This window comes from Megalobrama amblycephala, linkage group LG18 (genome assembly GCF_018812025.1).
Source record: "Megalobrama amblycephala isolate DHTTF-2021 linkage group LG18, ASM1881202v1, whole genome shotgun sequence".
In the NCBI taxonomy this organism is placed as follows: Eukaryota; Metazoa; Chordata; class Actinopteri; order Cypriniformes; family Xenocyprididae; genus Megalobrama; species Megalobrama amblycephala.
Window position 1 is genome coordinate 24,599,340 of NC_063061.1, and position 19,755 is coordinate 24,619,094.

The window sequence follows — 19,755 nt, forward strand, 5'->3', positions numbered from 1 at the left end:
GTAGCAGGAAGCGGCATTTAACGTATGAGTTGAACTGACCTTCGGCGTGAAGTTCACGTTGGCTCCTCTGTTTAACAAAAGCTGTGCTACACTGAGATTCTCATAATGGGCTGCGATGTGGAGGGGAGTAAAGCCGGTCTACGGGAAAAGAGTGTAATATTTCATTGATTCAGTATATGTACAAAACAGGAAAACCTACGCTGATGGATCTTTAAACAAAGTCAGTTCTGTTTATCTTGTCACATAGTCATCTCTGCAATTACAAGCCAAGAGCGGCTACACTGAGATTAGTGAGTCATAATGTGTGGTGAGATAAAACCTTTCAGATGTGTACAAACACACATACTTTGCTGAGGACGTCTGGGTTTGGGTCGTTCTGCAGCAGTACGGCAGCAGTGCGCGTGTCGTCATTGCGCGCCGCAATGTGCAGGGCCGGAAGACGCACTTTGCCTTTGGTGCCATAGTTTATCAGGAGGGCCACCACGTTCTCGTGACCCTGCTGAAGAGCTACTGCCAAGGGAGTAAAGCCATCCTGGGGGATGAAATCGAGAGTTGTAGATTCATTTGGGTTTTGATTTCTGCTGAGTTTGATTTCAAAGTGTCACTCACCTCTGTTGGAAGGCTCTGATTGGCTCCATGTTCAAGTAGATATTTCACCACTTCCAAGTGGTTCTCCTGTGCTGCCATGTACAGGGGACTGAAACCTTTCTGCAAAACACAAAATAACAACAAAGAACAAATGAATTAAGCTCTTTATCAACATGTTTCTATGTTTTTGATTCATGTCTTGAGGCTCAGACCAACCTGAGACTGGGCATTGACGTTGGCACCATAATTTATCAGTTCTGCAACCACTTTCTCTTGACCGGCCAGAGCAGCAATATGAAGGGCAGTATTCCCTTTCTATAAAAAGAATAGTCATGTAAATACAATAAAGAGAAAAATCTGACTTCTATAGAATATATTGAAGAATTTTATTTTATTTTATTTTGCTTTTATTTTTGCTCATGTTGCTTGCTATTGTTTTTATCTGTCTGATTTTTTGCATTTATTGACTGATGAGAGAAACTGCACATTTTAAATGCACAACTTTGTAAAATGGTAATTTTGTCAACTTTATCAGTACTTGACTTTATTAAATATCCAATATGATAAATGGCAATGTTCAATAAATAGTTATTTATTAATAGAGATATTTAGAATAAATATTTATTCCACCAGGCAAGAGTTTAGTAGCCTATCTGTAGGCCAATGACTGTTTTCGGTTGCCAAGCATGTACTGTAGCAACTCAGCCAATCAGAATTTAATGTGTGTCCCAATTTGCATACTTATGCACTATTCTATGTTGTTTTGTAGTATAAATAGTGCGAGTAGTGCGTTCACACTGAAAATTCCAAATAGAAAAAGTACACTTGAAATACCCAGATGATGCACTTAATTAACCAAAAAACAAAGTGTGGAATGTTGGACACTTCATGCACTCAACTGTCGCAGCTTTATTACGTAACGGAGGGGCTATGATGCTGAATGACAAAATAACCTTATAAAATGTATACACTACACGGTTTAATACATAGTGCATAAGTACATTGTGTACGGTGTGTCATTTGGGACACAACTTCAGAGTCTGAACTATCTCATTTATAAACCTGTTTTTGGCTTGCCGGAGGAAGCCTGACTGACTGAAGAAAGTAGATTTACCTTTGTGGTAGTCTCCAAGGCAATGCCATTGTGCAGCAGCTCCAGCACCATCTTAACATGGCCTTCTTTGGAGGCCAAGTGCAACCCGTTAAGCCCATTCTGTGAATACAAGAGAAAACATGAGGTGCTGAAAAAGTCAGTCTCAAAAAAAAAAAAAAAAAAAAAAAAAAAAAAACACCCTGACACATCTCAAGTCTATCTCTTTATCTCTCCCCGTCTACCTGTCAAATGACTCACTGAGAGGAGGGCAGCCTAAAAATAACACAGTGAAGCACTGAGACTTGTACAGATCTGTGGAGCTCTCATTAAACAGGGTGTGTAAATAGAGCGACGGAGGAAACCAACAAAAAGGCCGGGAGAGGTAAAGGCTGATTGGAGAACGGCACATGGTACAGTGTGTGCTTTTGTAGGGATGCTAGGTGTGTAGCCTGGTTCGGCCATAGGGGGGCTCTGCTCTGCTAGTCTGACTGGAATCCCCTTCATACTGCAGTGTCACTCATCTCTAATGAGCTCCTACTGCAGTTGCACAGTGCATGCGCAGAGGAGAGTAAGACAGAATGGAGATGGAGGGATGCTTGCAGACAGTGGGGAGGAGCCCTGATGATAACAGCCACACATGCCCACTTGGCATTAATATTCTCTGAACGTGCTTAACGGTGTTTAAATGTGCATAGATCGCCAACACTGGATCTTTCATTTTTCTATTGGTCCATATATATGCAGTTTAAAACAGTTATTTTACACTGTAATAATATTTCACAATATTACTGTATTTTTGGTCAAATAAATGCAGTCTTGGTGAGCATAATAGACAAAATCTAACTGACCTCAATCTTTTAAAAGAGTGTATAAATATTTCAGACAAATTATGCCAAATTCCTAAATAGGGCCACAATTGTTTGAATGAGTTTGTTACCATCATTAAACACAGAAGGAGAATTTCTGGTCATGAAATTTTGAATGGGGACTGAAGCTTTCAAGCTTCTAAAAAGACAAAAAAGCATTACAATTTACATTTACGCATTCGGTAGACACTTTACCGAATGCGTAAACAATTTACACTGCATTCAAGGTATACATTTTTTGTATTTTATTAATATACAAAAGAATGCACAAGAATAGATTTTAAGTGAATAACGACTTAATTTTCACTCTGTTTTTCATACAATCTACTGTATAAGGAAATGTATTGTGCTTCAGTAAATAATTTTATATGCCCATATGAACAATTTTTCTGATTCTTAGATTATTTAACATTAATAATAACATTACAGCTATTTACCACGGTTAGTTCATCACCTGTAAAATAAAGTCAAATGACACTCTATGACAAGATCATCAATTGTCTAAAAATCTCTTTATTATTACTTACTATGAGCTGAGGTGGAAATTAAGCAAACATTCTGAGCTTTAAAATATGGTTTTGCTGATTCTTGAATTTTCTCTAGTCCCAAAGCATCCGTGCTGAGGGCTTAATCCGTCTCACTGTCAAAACCAGTCTAAGCTCCTCACAGAATGTGTTGCGACAGCACAGAGACATTCACGCTGTGATATCAGCATCACACAGGGGAAGTATACCTTCAGTTTATCCAAACACGTAACTATAAAAACCTCCAAGACGCACTGAAATTTAGTCTAGGTTGCATATCGGAGGCCGTGAGAGGTTCCCGATGGAATCCTGTCTGTTGAATGATATTAAAAGGTGGTATAGTAGTCTACGTGTGTGTGTCTTTGTTTGTGTTTGCGTGTGTGTGTGTGTGTGTGTGAGCGAGAGAGTTCAGGCTGCAAGCATACAGAGTGGGCGTTCATTTTCAGAGCTTTTCAATGCGGGAAGCCAGCCAACTGCTCAGGTCCATTCACTAACCCATCTCTGAGAACCAAACATAGCTCTCCTGCAAATATCACAATATGCTATTTAAAGCAAGTAAGCAAGTTTTATGATGCAAGTGGTTGCAAAAGCATGACTGGTGTGGGGTTAGAGGAGGAAGACATGCTGGCATGATTAATTATGGCAATTTACTGATTAGGGCATTGAACACAGCTCTGCATTGACACTGTAAACACAGCTGTACTGTCCGACCACACGAGCATTGGGGGGTTAATACAGATGCGAAAACACACACACTGGTGCAAACAAACACACACACAGAGAGAGAAGGAGAGATGTAGACCGTAATCTACAATATAATGAATTTATAGCTCTAAATAGCAATTTCTGAATTTAGCCAGTACTATTAATGGGCTTCAAAGTTACTTTTGGCTTTCAAGGGGTGGATGTGAGACTGGTGTTGTCATGCAGTTGCTAAGGAGAGATTTCAAGCATGACGCTATGGACTTGCTAGGTTGTTTGGGTGGTTGTTAGGTGTTTTGTCCTCTAAAATAAATCTAAAGGATTCTTTTAGGTGTTTTATCAATCACAGAAATTAAAATTGAAAAATCTCCTCAACAATTTCCATGATTTGAGGTATCATTCATAACTGTAATAATAATAATTTAACACTTTACAATAAAGTCTTTGTTAAAGTGGTAAAAATCTTTTAAAAAGTTTTTAATGTTGTTTAAATATCTGCCTATGGGGTGTTTTTAATATGCTTTAAAGGATTAGTTCACTTTCAAATGAAAATGACCCCAAGCTTTACTCACCCTCAAGCCATCCTAGGTGTATATGATTATCTTCTTTCAGATGTAGGAGATATTTTAATAAATATCCTGACGCATCTGAGCTTTATAATGGCAGTGAACAGGGGTCAAAAGTATAAGCTGAAGAAAGTGCTTCCATCCACGTCCATCCATCATAAACGTACTCCACATGGCTCCGGGGGGTTAATATTCAACCCCCGGAGCCGTATTCAACGTACAAATAGTGTAAAACTCTTGCAGTTCAAAAAGCCTATGCTACATCCAATGCTTTCCCTATTCAACTTACGGAAAAAGTGTAACTGATGCTGCCAGTTTACACTTTCTTCGTAACTTGAATACGGAAGGCGGTCTGGCGGAATCTCGATATTTTACTTCATAACTGGTTAAATATGGATTTTTTTTTTCTTCACAAAAATGCACAAAAACACAAATGCATTGCTGTTTCTTCCATGTCTCTTCCATGTGAATGGAAGCACTATCTTCAGCTCATACTCGTGACCCTTGTTTACTGCCATTATAAAGCTCGGATGAGTCAGGATATTTATTAAAGGTGCCGTAGAATGTCTTTTTAAAAGATGTAATATAAGTCTAAGGTGTCCCCTGAATGTGTCTGTGAAGTTTCAGCTCAAAATACCCCATAGATTTTTTTTTATTAATTTTTTTAACTGCCTATTTTGGGGCATCATTAAATATGAGCCGATTTAGGCTGCGGCCCCTTTAAATGCTCACGCTCTCCGCCCACGGAGCTCGCGCTTGTCTTTAACAGCATAAACAAAGTTTACAGAGCTAATAAAACCCTCAAAATTGTTCTTTACAAAGTGTTTGTCATGCAGCGTGTCTAATTGCGTAAGTACAGTATTTATTTGGATGTTTACATTTGATTCTGGATGAGTTTGATAGTGCTCCGTGGCTAACGGCTAATGCTACACTGTTGGAGAGATTTATAAAGAATGAAGTTGTGTTTATGAATTATACGGACTGCAAGTGTTTAAAAAATGAAAATAACGACAGTTTTGTCTCCATGAATACAGTAAGAAACGTAACTTTAACTACATTTAACAGTACATTAGCAACATGCTAACAAAACATTTAGAAAGACAATTTACAAATATCACTAAAAATATCATGAATATCATGGATCATGTCAGTTATTATCGCTCCATCTGCCATTTTTCGCTGTTGTCCTTGTTTGCTTACCTAGTCTGATGATTCAGCTGTGCATATCCAGACGTCCTGCCCTTGTCTAATGCTTGAACATGAGCTGGCATATGCAAATATTGGGGGTGTACACCCCGACTGTTATGTAACAGTTGGTGTTATGTTGAGATTCACCTGTTCGTCGGAGGTCTTTTAAACAAATGAGATTTATATAAGAAGGAGAAAACAATGGAGTTTGAGACTCACTGTATGTCATTTCCATGTACTGAACTCTTGTTATTTAACTATGTCAAGATAAATTCTATTTTTAATTCTAGGGCACCTTTAATATATCTCCGATTGTGTTCATCAGAAAGAGGAAAGTCATATACACCTAGGATGGCTTGAGGGTGAGCTTAGGATAATTTTCATTTAAAAGAACTAATCCTTTAAGACAAACCATGTGCAAATTCATCAACATGCAACATCATTGCGGAATATTTTCTCCTTAAATCTGCAGTGTACCAAAGGCAGTCTCAAAAACACGGTTTGCAACCGCCCCTAATTCCTAAGTCACAAACGGGATGCTGATTTTTAGAAGGCAGCTGTCTGACTCCGAGATGGCTAATGGGAAAATGGTTTGTGTAAAATTAGCAACAAATTATTAGCTGTTTGATAACGTAGTCAAATCAGCCAAAGGCTAATCATATCAATTATCATTATTTGTTGACTTTTATTCAAATTCTGAATGGATTATATATAGCCTAGAAACCACAAAAAGACCGCTCCCTTTATAATGAAAAAAGCTGTCACTCATCTCAGTTTGAGATCTGACAAAGTACTATTATAATCAATAAAGTTGTCAACACTGCACAATGAATATGTTATTTACATCATGTCTACATTTTGTTAATGAGAGGATGCGTCATGCAGAACTCACCACTGAACAAAAACTCCAGCGTTTTGTCACGTCTGTTTTGTGGTTTTGTTTTTTCATTGGTTGTGTTAGTCATGTGCTCCCCTGTATCATGTATTTAAGCCCTCATGATTGCCTTATCTAGATGTTATGTATTGAAGTGTGTATGCTGTTCCATAGTTCCATGTGCCAGGTATGTTCATAGTCAAGTTTGTTCATGGTTTGTTTCATGTTTTGGATTTTGTTTATACTTTATGTTTTGGATCTTTGGACACTGTAAATAAACTGCACTTGGGTTCTCTTCATCATCGTCTTCGTCTGCTTCCATGTCAGCACCATTACAGTTTTGACCGGTGAGTGGATTCTGACAAAATTAAACACCTCTGATTCGCCACTGCGTTTAAGAGATCAACAAACATGTCTGTGATTGGCTACATCGCTCACCGCCGCAAGAACACGTTGTAAATAGAAACATTTGACGCTCTCTGGAGCGCAAACACAAATATGCACTGGAACATTAACCAAATCTGTTTCATCAATATGATATTATTACGGTATCAACTGAGGGTGTTCTTGCTGTCATTTGAGTAGTACCCCCTACTAGAAACAGGCCTGATAATTCACTCTTTTTCTGAATCAGTTTCTGGTTCAAAACATATATGGCTGAATTAAACCAATATTTCCACTTGCCATTGTGTTTACTACCGTGTTTACAAGTGGATCAGGTATTCTGAGGTTGTGTGATTGAGTGGAGGTGGGAACTAATTTGCATATTCATGGATCTATGAATACTAAATGAACCAAGGGTGTAGAGTTACATTTAAACTATTTTATGGCATTATTTTCACAGGAATTTTTTTTTTTTTAAAGTACTACTGCACTTATTAATCTTAGTTAATTTTAATCTCAACATTTACTACAACTTTTTAACAAAAAATGTATCTGTTAACATTAGTTAATGCACTGTAAACTAACATGAACACGAACATTTAAGAATATATTGCTGATTGTTAGTTTATTACCAAATGAAACTCAAATAATGTACAGTGTTACCAATCATTTTATACAAATTAAACCTTAAGGGTAATTCTTATACATACACACTCACGCACATGCTTGATGCTTGACATTGCAGGATGGATTTTTTTCTCACCTGATTCGCTATGTTGATGTCTATTCCATTTTTGATATGGTCCAGAGCTTTTTCCAGATTACCTGAGCGTGCAGCACGGAGAAAACTGGTTGTTGTATCCGCCTGAGGGAGAGAGAGAAGATAAGAGAGAGAAGAAAGGAAAAATAAATGCCAATCTGAATAGGGAAGGGATTGTTCAATTACAACAGTTTTTTTGCACAAGGTATTCTGGATGTTTAGCACTTAATAAAACATCAATGATACAGTCTGACTTACAGCACTGATTGGAATTAATTCTGAGTTGCGCATGTCCACAGGGGAGATGAGTATCTGGTTTCAGTCGGCTCATGGGCCACATAACAGCAACCCATGAGTTACTGAATTCATTTTTCTCTATGTAAAATCTGATTTTCCAAAGTTACAGACTTTTGTTTCCAAAGTTATGTTCTGTTAATGCATGGTGTTGCTTTAAAGCTGTAGTGTGTTCTTGTATCCCAGCTTATTTTGTAGAGAAAATAAAGCAATTTGTGTTTTTCCCAGGCAAAATGTGCAGTGAGCTATCAGAACATTTCAACATTTCGACCATCCCATCATAATAACATTAAAGGTGCCATCAAACTTTTTTTTAAAAGATGTAATATAAGTCTAAGGTGTCCCCTGAATGTGTCTGTGAAGTTTCAGCTCAAAATACCCTATAGATTTTTTTTTATTCATTTTTTTAACTGCCTATTTTGGGGCATAATTAGAAATGAGCCGATTCAGGGTGTGTGGCCCTTTAAATCCCGTGCTCCATGCCCCAAGAGCTCGCACTTGCCTTAAACAACATAAAAAAAAAGTTCAAACAGCTAATATAACCCTCAAAATGGATCTTTACAAAGTGTTCGTCATGCAGCATGTCTAATCACGTAAGTACAGTGTTTATTTTGATGTTTACATTGATTCTGAATGAGTTTGATAGTGCTCCGTGGCTAACGGCTAATGCTACACTGTTGGAGAGATTTATAAAGAATGAAGTTGTGTTTATAAATTATACAGACTGCAAGTGTTTAATAATGAAAATAGCGACGGCTCTTGTCTCCGTGAATACAGTAAGAAACGATGGTAACTTTAACCACATTTAACAGTACATTAGCAACATGCTAACGAAACATTTAGAAAGACAATTTACAAATATCACTAAAAATATCATGTTATCATGAATCATGTCAGATATTATTGCTCCATCTGCCATTTTTTGCTATTGTCCTTGCTTGCTTACCTATTCTGATGATTCAGCTGTGCACATCCAGACGTTCTGCCCTTGTGTAATGCCTCAATCATGGGCTGGCATATGCAAATATTGAGGCGTACACAACAACAGTCTGTGTTATGTTGAGATTCGCCTGTTCTACGGAGGTCTTTTAAACAAATGAGATTTATATAAGAAGGAGGAAAAAATGGAGTTTGAGACTCACTGTATGTCTTTTCCATGTACTGAACTCTTGTTATTTAACTATGCCGAGGTAAATTAAATTTTTGAATCTAGGGCACCTTTAAATCAACCAATGGTGTAAGTTTGGGGGCAGGACTATCTGGTTGTCCAACCAAAGAAACCCTTGAAAAGGCATTATTTTTGTAATTACATTTGGTGATGGCCCAAAAATTAAATACTTCAGCTTTAAATATCACTAAATAACAAAAATAATAAATTATTTGATAAAAAATAATATTTAACAAAAAATAATTATTATATTTAAAATAATGTAATTAATTGTCTTAAAATATGATTTAGGACATAAAAAGTGCATAAAAAAGCAAGTACAAAATGTATAATACCCAGTTGTTCATGTCATGCAAGCTATGCAAAACCCAGACCTAATTTCTTCACATAAATTTATTATTTTTCTCTGTTAGTCTAAGTTCTTTATCATTTTTCATCTGTCTGTCTATGGAGTGATCCTCTTGATCTTGGCTGTTTTTTCTCAGTGGAATAGTTAACAGCCTCTATACTTGTTCCCAAACCTACCTTTCGTCATTCTCTCTCCCTCCTGCAGAGATCATGCTAACGGGTCCAGAACATTGAGCTTTTTAGATTCCCATCTACACTGCAATATTTCAAAAACACGACTCTATTTCACCCTGTTCGTTTTGCGCCTTTTTTTTTGTTTTGAACTCCCTACCCAGAATTCTTCTTTCCTGCTGCTCTGTATAAAAATCCATGAGTGATATTTTGTGGTTTTTCCATGTGATGACTAATGCAGTTTGCTCTGATGTGGTCACAGTTATATTGAGTCCTTGAATTGATTTGACAGATACTCTGCAGTCTAGATATTTCAGATTGTCTCTGCTCTGTTTTTCAGTAGGGATGATTGACAGGCCAGCCCCCCCCCCCCCCGCCCCACCCCAATCAAAACTGTGGACGGAATACTGTGTGAGGCAGGAGAAGTCATTTTGAACCCTTATTTTCTAAGTCTTCAGGTGACAGCATAGCAAAACATATCCGTCAACATGACTAAGCAGTAATAGTGTGAGTGTGCGCCATCATATCTTACTGAAAACAACTGCTAAATAAATTCACAATCTAACTGTATTCCATTTAGGCACTGAAATTTCTTTCCCTCTTCTTGAAAAGCCATTCTTCAGCAATCATTATCCACAATCAGCCTGCAGATCTTTTTTCACATGTGATTCACAAATTCTTTAACCTGTTTTCTTCTGTTTCACACAAATACAAACCAACATAAGTTTTTTTGGTTAATAATTTTCAACAACATTCAGTTAACATATCTGTCTTGAAACTGTCTCTATAGCCTTTTTGATCCTGTAGCAATTCCCAGAGCACTTGCTCACACATTAGCCACTTGTCTACCATTGGGCCAAACCATTCTCATTGCTTAAACGTTCCATTCTGTGGCGATGCGGCCGAGCCTGTACAGATATGGTTTCATTTTCCACTGTGGGGCTGATAACAGAACTCTTTGGCCTTGCCAAACCAAGCTCAAGTGGAAATATAACTGGAATTGTTCCTTAAAACCGTTTGGCCCAAAGGTGGAAAAGTGGCTATTTTAAGTGGGCATCTAATACATTATGTGGCGTTGATATTGACATTATGTTATGGTATTGAGTTGACACTCTGTATACTCTGTATACAGAGTTGTTATTCACCTTAAGATAGTTCTTGAACTTTGAGATGTGTTTTGGGTCATTTTCTTCCTGAAAAATGAATGTTCACCTCAAACATAATTTTGATGGATTGACTTGTCTCTGAAATATACTGAAAAGGACATGCTGGTTGATCTTGCCATGGACTTGTCATTAGCACGAAAGTGGCCCAGCCCCCTGATCATGACACAGCTTTCTTGAAGTCTGACAATGTGAATGTATTTTTAGTACCTGATAAAAGAGTTAACAAAGCAATTACTTAGAAAATGGCCAGTGTTTTTATGTTATGTATTATGTATTACACACACACACACACACACACACACACACACACACACACACACACACACACACACACACACACACACACACACACTACTGTTCAAAAGTTTGGGGTTGGTAAGATTTTTTAAAATCTTTTTTATAAAATAAGTCTCTTATGCTCACCAAGGCTGCATTTATTTGAAATACAGTTAAAACTGCAAAACAACTGCATTTTATTTTAATATATTTTAAAATGCTATTTATTCCTCTGATGGAAAAGCTGAATGTTCAGTATCATTACTTCATTGTCCTTCAGAAATCATTCTGTGTTGATTTGATGCTCAAATTTGCCGTTTTGATGCTCAATACTTATGTTAAACAGCTGTGTTGCTTAATTATTATTATTATTTTTTCTTTTTGGAAACCTTAATGCATTTCAGAAGTTCGCACTTACATATAACTAAACAGAGTAAAGGTTATGCGTATTTGGCTTGCTGTCCGAGGGGAGGGCTCCAAGCTCAGAATATGGCCCTAACCCAGAGAAATTCCCCCATGCGAGGTGGGGATAGGAATAGTTGGAAGTGAGGAGATGGGATGCTGGAAAACTTTGATGAATAAAAAGTTCAAAAGAACAGCATTTATTTGAAATAGAAATCTTTTGTAAGAATTGTCAAAAGTACCGACTTAGTACATGACGCTTTGAGCGCTGTTGAGCAGTTTCATAAACACCTCTGATTGGCCATTGTGTTCACACACTCATTGGATATGTCTGTGATTGGCTACAATGATCAATGCACGGGAGCGTTTGAAAGCACACAGAAGTGTTTGAATTTGAAAGCAGGAGTGTTCAAACACTCCCGTGTGTATCTGTGTAAGCGCTCGGCGAAGAGCGTCATTGATCACTGAAGCCAATCACAGACATATCAGAGCGTGTGAACACAATGGCCAATCAGAGGTGTTTACGAATCTGCTCAACAGCGCTCAAAGTGTCACATTTTTAAAATTTCAGTACCGTCTTGGTACCAAAGTCTGTACTTTTGACTCTACATTATAAATGTCTTTACTTTCAAAACTTTTATTTTTTAAAATCTTTCTGACCACAAAGTTTTGAATATTAATGTATATATACACATACTCACATTATTTTATATAGTATTACATTTCATATTTTTCATAACATATTTGTCCTTAAAAAATGAAAGCAGCAATTACACTCAAGTTTTCAATTTTAGCGGGTTGATTTTTTACACAGTAGCTGAAGGTCGGCACTCACACAGTGAATTTACATAAGTTAATGTTTGAATAAAAATGTATATATATCAGTTTTCATGTTTTCATGTATTTGTGTATAATGGCCCATTTTAATTGACAAGTCAACATTAGTCTACATTATCCCTTTGTAATCTCTATAGTGCATCTGTTGATAGAGTAAGTGACATTCTGACAGATATCAGCAATCAGAAGAAACAGCAGGGGGACGATCTCTGAGCAAGCTTTTACCGCCAAAACATATCTGATAAACAGAAAAAAACCACACACCTACACAAACAAGCACGCACTTAATCACACGGACAAAATCTCACATTAGAAAAATAAATTGTCATACAACACAATAAAAAACATAATAAGAGCCATTTAGAATGAGAGGAAGATGAAGAAACACTACAGGAACACCAGAGGAGCTAACTGAAGTTATTAGCCACATCACGACATTCAAACACAAGAACTTCTACCAGCTACACAACCACAAGAGAAACCACAGACAGAAATGTTAAAGAAGCCACAGCAACACACACGATTTTCCAGAAAGAGGGAAGTATTGAGAGGCAGTACTAAGATATTTACTCTTCCATCAAAGTGCCATTTTCCACCTTGAGCCTCCGACGAACCCTCTCCACTCAAACTACTGTCCTGATGCACAAGCCAGCGCTGAACCACATGAGCCTAGAAGACACCAATACCACAAAGATAGAGCATGTTAATACACGCAGAAACACACATGGAGACACATGAACACATATGGGCAGGTGAAAACACTGAAACTGTGGAAGCTGTGGTTACACAAATAGGTCATGAAACTGTGCTCCATTAAGTGAGTAATGTTAAACTTCAAGTACGAGTATGAGCACCTGATCTTCTTAAATGCTTTCAATCTTTTTGAATGCGACACAAAATTACGCTAACAAGAAACCGGGCTATTGACCTTTGCAAAGGCCCAGGAATACAAGAGGGAGAATTAAACAACAACGCCACATTTTCATTTCTGTCTTGAGAGGGGGAATGCAGAAACCCAGTCGCATTAAAGGGATTCCAGATCTGGGCGCACTCCAAGACTGGTTGCTTAGCAGTTGCTAGGAGAGCGATGACATCATTTTCAACATTCACAAAAGCCTACGAGTGTGGCATCGACCACGTTGTCTCTGAGCATATGAAGACGCAGAGAGCAAAACAAATTCTGTGACCTAAATTGTTCTGGATTTCTGTTCACATAAACCCACAAAATATGAGTGACGTATGCTATTTATTGCACATCGCAAACATTCAGTAAAAAGCAAATATATGATGTATATATATATATATATATATATATATATATATATATATACACAGTACAGTCCAAAAGTTTGGAATCACTACACTAAGATTTTTTATGTTTTTAAAAGAAGTTTCGTCTGCTCACCAAGGCTACATTTATTTAATTAAAAATACAGTAAAAAACAGTAATATTGTGAAATATTATTACAATTTAAAATAACTGTGTTCTATTTAAATATATTTGACAAAGTAATTTATTCCTGTGATGCAAAGCTGAATTTTCAGCATCGTTACTCCAGTCTTCAGTGTCACATGATCCTTCAGAAATCATTCTAATATGCTGATTTGCTGCTCAATAAACATTTATGATTATTTTCAATGTTGAAAACAGTTGTGTACTTTTTTTTTCAGGATTCCTTGATGAATAGAAAGTTCAAAAGAACAGAATTTATCTGAAATACAAAGCTTCTGTAGCATTATACACTACCGTTCAAAAGTTTGGGGTCAGTATGAATTTTTATTTTTATTTTTTTGAAAAGAAATTAAAGAAATTAATACTTTTATTCAGCAAGGATGCATTAAATCAATCAAAAGTGGCAGTAAAGACATTTATAATGTTACAAAAGATTAGATTTCAGATAAACACTGTTCTTTTGAACTTTCTATTCATCAAATAATCCTGAAAAAAAATATTGTACACAAATATTTTGTACAATTGTACACATTAAATGTTTCTTGAGCAGCAGATCAGCATGATTTCTGAAGGATCATGTGACACTGAAGACTGGAGTAATGATGCTGAAAATTCAGCTTTGCATCACAGGAATAAATTACTTTGTGAAATATATTCAAATAGAAAACAGTTATTTTAAATTGTAATAATATTTCACAATATTACTGTTTTTTACTGTATTTTTAATTAAATAAATGTAGCCTTGGTGAGCAGACGAAACTTCTTTTAAAAACATTAAAAATTTTAGTGGTTATATATATATATGTATATATATATATATATATATATATATATATATATATATATATATATATATATATATATATATATATATAAAATAAACAATATTTTACTGCAACACACTGGAATACTTCATAAACATACCAAAAAGTACATAAATGGAGCCTTGGTGAGCATTAGAAACTTCTTTCAAAAACAAAAAAATGCCATATGAAAAACAAAACTCCATATGAAAATATAAACAAGGAAAAAGAGAATGAGGGTACAGGAATAAAAACTTACAGTCTGGATTCAAACTGGCCCTTTAAATCATTAGTACTTAAGCCAACACTGCCGTACCATTGCTCTGACATCAAATATGTCGCTTTATGTTTATTTCCATACAAGAAAAGTTTTCAAAATCCCAAGGGTGTGCTATTAAGCTAATTCAGCACAAGTGTCTGTTTTATTTTCTTAAATTATAGAAGAGTCAGAGTGGGTTGATTACTTGAGCTTCAGCACCATTCATCATTTAAACTGCTGATCTGTGAGTCAGTCAGACCATATCATTCATTAGCTCCAAACACCCGGTCAACAAAAAAAAAAAAAAAAATAAAATTAAAAAAGCTGCAACAACCGATGAGAGTGCAGTGATTTGCCGCCTGATAGAGTCAGATACCGTTGCGTTGCAGAGTATGAACGGCTACTAAAAACCACTGGATGAAATCCAGTCATTTCAATAGGATTTTTTGTGTGACCGTACTTATACTCGCTTCCAGTGTTGGACTCGTTATTCAAAAAATGTAATTTATTACTCATTACTAGTTACTCCTCACAAAAGTAATATTATTACTTTACTTATTACTTCCTGGTAACAGTAATTAGTTACAGTACTACAGTAGTTATATTACTTTTCCTTCACACCCCATAAGAAGCATTAATTGTGTATCTTCCCCATAAAATTCTTCTAAAATGTTACTAACAACATATTTCTGCCTCATCATTTGACCAAAATCCACATTGGATCCCAGTCAGAAGTTATTACAAACACTCAATGGTGACTTTTAAGTAAAAGTATTGTATTAATCTCATTGTCATGTGTAGCTTGAAGATACGATTATATTTCATGATGTATTTTATCAAAAGAAATCACATAAGTTTGACAGAAAATGTTTTGTTTTCCAAAAAGATTTTTAATCATAGTAATATGGATGTGGATGGGCAAGCCATGTAATGCCAGAGTAAACTTACACAAGGGTGTTCAGATCATCTTTTCTCCTGACATAATCAATGTAATGGCAATATTTCCATCCGCTAAATGTAAGCTTTATTCAAAGCTTGCCTGCTGCACTGGTGACTTCATGTGACTGTGCGAGTCATTAAAATTATGAAAATAAATCTAGGAATTATTAGATTGTTGGATTTTATATCAGTAGGGGTTGAGTCATCAAAAGTACCTAAGTAACTGTCATGATCATTAGTGTGAGTGCCCTATCAGCCACTAGAGGGCACTCCATCCTGGACTCTTGTTTTCACCCCGTGGACTTCATTACCCATAACGCACTGCCGGACTCATTATCTCATGATCACTTCATTACTCACAGCTGTCTTGTATTATGTTATCAGTGTCTGTCTATTTATACCCTGTTGGTTCTGTTCTAGTCATGGAGTTAGCAGTTCACATTTCCCGGTCTGTGTTGTTTCTTGTTCCCTGTTTTTGTGCCTGTTTTTGTATGGACTGCTACTCTGGATTTTGACCCTGGCCTGTTTATGGATTCACGATATTGGATTACCCATTAAACTTACCTGCATTTGGATCTGTCTCTTGTCTCCGTGTTTGCTACCGTGACAGAAAACTCCATCACCTAAGGATCCAGCAGGATGGGAATCTTTATCACTCCTCCAACCACTGTGGAGGAACGGATGGCTCGCCTGGAGAACCTAACCACCCTGAGGCAACAGGGCAGAGAGGTGGGTGGTTTGGCACAATTGTTTTGGACCCTGGCAGTAGGGCTGGGATATAGTGATATCGCTCTGAAGGAAATTTTTAATAGATGCCTGGATGACCCTCTGCCTCATTGGGAGTTGGAGGGTCTTCAGATCCTGGATTTCTGGAGCTTCATTAAATATCTTGGATTTAGAAGCCAGTGGGCTATACCTGGTCACCCTGTACCCTACCGTAGAGACTTTCCAGTCGCCACAGAGGAGATGGGCACTGAACCTCTGCTTCACCCCGGTAAAAGGAGGAGGAGAAGGAAGAAGGCTTCCTTCATCCTTCAAGGTTTGGAGTCCACTCCAGAGCCCGCTCCAGTCCTTGAGCCTGCTCCAGCACGTGACTCCGCTCCAGAGGCCACAAGGGAGGTGGGCACTGAGTCTCTGCTTCCCACATCTAAAAGGAGGAAGAGGAGGAGGAAGGCTTCCATTCACCAAGACCCGGAGGCCTCTCCAGAGCTCGCTCCAGCCAGTGAATCCACTCCAGAGCCCGCTCCAGCCAGTGAGTCCACTCCAGAGTCCGCTCCAGCCAGTGAGTCCGCTCCAGCCAGTGAGTCCGCTCCAGCCAGTGAGTCCGCTCCAGCCAGTGAGTCCGCTCCAGCCAGTGAGTCCAGCCAGTGAGTCCACTCCAGTCAGTGAGTCCACTCCAGAGCCTGCTCCAGTCAGTGAGTCCACTCCAGTCAGTGAGTCCACTCCAGTCAGTGAATCCACTCCAGAGCCCGCTCCAGCCAGTGAGTCCACTCCAGAGTCCGCTCCAGCCAGTGAGTCCACTCCAGTCAGTGAGTCCACTCCAGAGCCTGCTCCAGCCAGTGAGTCCGCTCCAGCCAGTGAGTCCGCTCCAGCCAGTGAGTCCGCTCCAGCCAGTGAGTCCGCTCCAGCCAGTGAGTCCGCTCCAGCCAGTGAGTCCACTCCAGAGCCTGCTCCAGCCAGTGAGTCCGCTCCAGCCAGTGAGTCCGCTCCAGCCAGTGAGTCCGCTCCAGCCAGTGAGTCCACTCCAGAGCCTGCTCCAGCCAGTGAGTCCACTCCAGCCAGTGAGTCCACTCCAGCCAGTGAGTCCACTCCAGAGTCCGCTCCAGCCAGTGAGTCCACTCCAGTCAGTGAGTCCACTCCAGAGTCCGCTCCAGCCAGTGAGTCCACTCCAGAGTCCGCTCCAGCCAGTGAGTCCACTCCAGTCAGTGAATCCACTCCAGAGTCCACTCCAGCCAGTGAGTCCGCTCCAGCCAGTGAGCCCTCTCCAGAGCCCGCTCCAGTCAGTGAACCCGCTCCAGCCAGTGAGTCCGCTCCAGAGCCCGCTCCAGCCAGTGAGTCCGCTCCAGAGCCCGCTCCAGCCAGTGAGTCCGCTCCAGAGCCCGCTCCAGTCAGTGAGTCCGCTCCAGACAGTGAGTACACTCCAGAGCCCGCTCCAGTCAGTGAACCCCCTCCAGCCAGTGAGTCCACTCCAGAGCCCGCTCCAGCCAGTGAGTCCACTCCAGAGCCCGCTCCAGCCAGTGAGTCCGCTCCAGAGCCCGCTCCAGCCAGTAAGTCCGCTCCAGAGCCCGCTCCAGCCAGTGAGTCCGCTCCAGAGCCCGCTCCAGCCAGTGAGTCCGCTACAGAGCCCGCTCCAGCCAGTAAGTCCGCTCCAGCCAGTGAGTCCATTTTGGGTGAGCCACCGCCTCACCCTCATAAGCGGAGGAGAAGGAGGAAAAGGGCTTCCTCCATCCTACAAGGCCTGGAGACCACTCTAGAGGTTGTTCGTTGGTTCTCCAAGCGCCTTGCCCTGCCGGCGCCACCGAAGCGCCTTGCCCTGCCGGCGCCACCGAAGCGCCTTGCCCTGCCGGCGCCACCGAAGCGCCTTGCCCTGCCGGCGCCAACTAAGCGCCTTGCCCTGCCGGCGCCAACTAAGCGCCTTGCCCTGCCGGCGCCAACTAAGCGCCTTGCCCTGCCTCCTGAGCAGCCAGAGCTGGCCACGGAAACCGTCACCGAGCTGTCCGCTCTCCCTGATACGGCCACGGAGGCCGTCACCGAGCTGCCCGCTCGCCCTGATATGGCCACGAAGCACCCTTGGCTAGTCCTGCCGCCGCCGTCCAAGCCTTCTGCCCTGCCGCCGCCGTCCAAGCCTTCTGCCCTGCCGCCGCCGTCCAAGCCTTCTGCCCTGCCGCCTCTGCCCAGGCTACCAGAACCGTTGAGACCCGCCTGGTCTGTTCCTCCAGCACCGCCCTGGCACTCAGCCAGGAATCCAGACCTGCCAGTGCCCGCCTGGTCAGTTCCTCCAGCGCCACCCTGGCACTCAGCCAGGACTCCAGAACCGCTGGAACCAGCCTGGTCAGTTCCTCCAGTGCCGCCCTGGTGTTCAGCCTGGACCCCAGACCTGCGGGAACCCGCCTGGTTAGTTCCTCCAGCGCCACCCTGGCAATCGGCCAGGACTCCAGGCCTGCTGGCGCCCGCCTGGTCAGTTCCTCCAGCACCACCCTGGCCTTCTGTTGGGGACTCTGGACCTGGCCCGCCATCCCTCCCCCTGATCCTCCTCCTGTCCACCTCCCTCCTGAGTTTTTGTGTTTTTGTTTTTTTTTCTTTTTTGTCTGGTGGAGCGTCTGGTAGCCGCTCCTTTGAGGGGTGGTAATGTCATGATCATTAGTGTGAGTGCCCTATCAGCCACTAGAGGGCACTCCATCCTGGACTCTTGTTTTCACCCCGTGGACTTCATTACCCATAACGCACTGCCGGACTCATTATCTCATGATCACTTCATTACTCACAGCTGTCTTGTATTATGTTATCAGTGTCTGTCTATTTATACCCTGTTGGTTTCTGTTCTAGTCATGGAGTTAGCAGTTCACATTTCCCGGTCTGTGTTGTTTCTTGTTCCCTGTTTTTGTGCCTGTTTTTGTATGGACTGCTACTCTGGATTTTGACCCTGGCCTGTTTATGGATTCACGATATTGGATTACCCATTAAACTTACCTGCATTTGGATCTGTCTCTTGTCTCCGTGTTTGCTACCGTGACAGTAACGAGCTGTTTTATAGATGGAACTGTAATATTATTACTGAAATCTTATTAGTAATTAGTTACTCTACTAGTTACTGCAAAAAGTAATATTATTACTGTAACTAGTTACTAGTAACTTGTTACTGCCCAACACTGCTCGCTTCATTCTTCGCTTAGAGGTAAAAAGATCTCGAAGAAGGTGGAGCCTCAAAGCACACCTCCCTATTATGTAATCGCCATGAACCAATGGTAGTTTGAAGGTGTTTACATTCTAAAAAATACACTTGTTTGGGCCAATTAAGTTAAGTCTGTCCATATTTGACCGAAACATGGGTTGAAACAACCCAGCATTTTTTAGAATATACCAGCCAAAGCAAA

General features: G+C 40.1%; 1 protein-coding gene across 3 annotated transcripts in view; it reads right to left on the reverse strand.

The window, feature by feature from the left end:
- ank1b (ankyrin 1, erythrocytic b) overlaps positions 1 to 19,755 on the reverse strand; it is a 99,914-nt gene that overhangs the window by 42,445 nt on the left and 37,714 nt on the right. For 2 of the 3 annotated variants that reach the window (XM_048165162.1, XM_048165161.1), the window contains exons 9-15: positions 12,778 to 12,876; positions 7,549 to 7,650; positions 1,703 to 1,801; positions 805 to 903; positions 610 to 708; positions 347 to 532; positions 40 to 138 (exon numbers count right to left, since the gene is read on the reverse strand). In XM_048165162.1, the coding sequence (XP_048021119.1) occupies positions 40 to 138; positions 347 to 532; positions 610 to 708; positions 805 to 903; positions 1,703 to 1,801; positions 7,549 to 7,650; positions 12,778 to 12,876 (783 nt within the window). The remainder of the gene's footprint in view (positions 1 to 39; positions 139 to 346; positions 533 to 609; positions 709 to 804; positions 904 to 1,702; positions 1,802 to 7,548; positions 7,651 to 12,777; positions 12,877 to 19,755) is intronic. The other variant, XM_048165164.1, reaches the window with a different exon arrangement.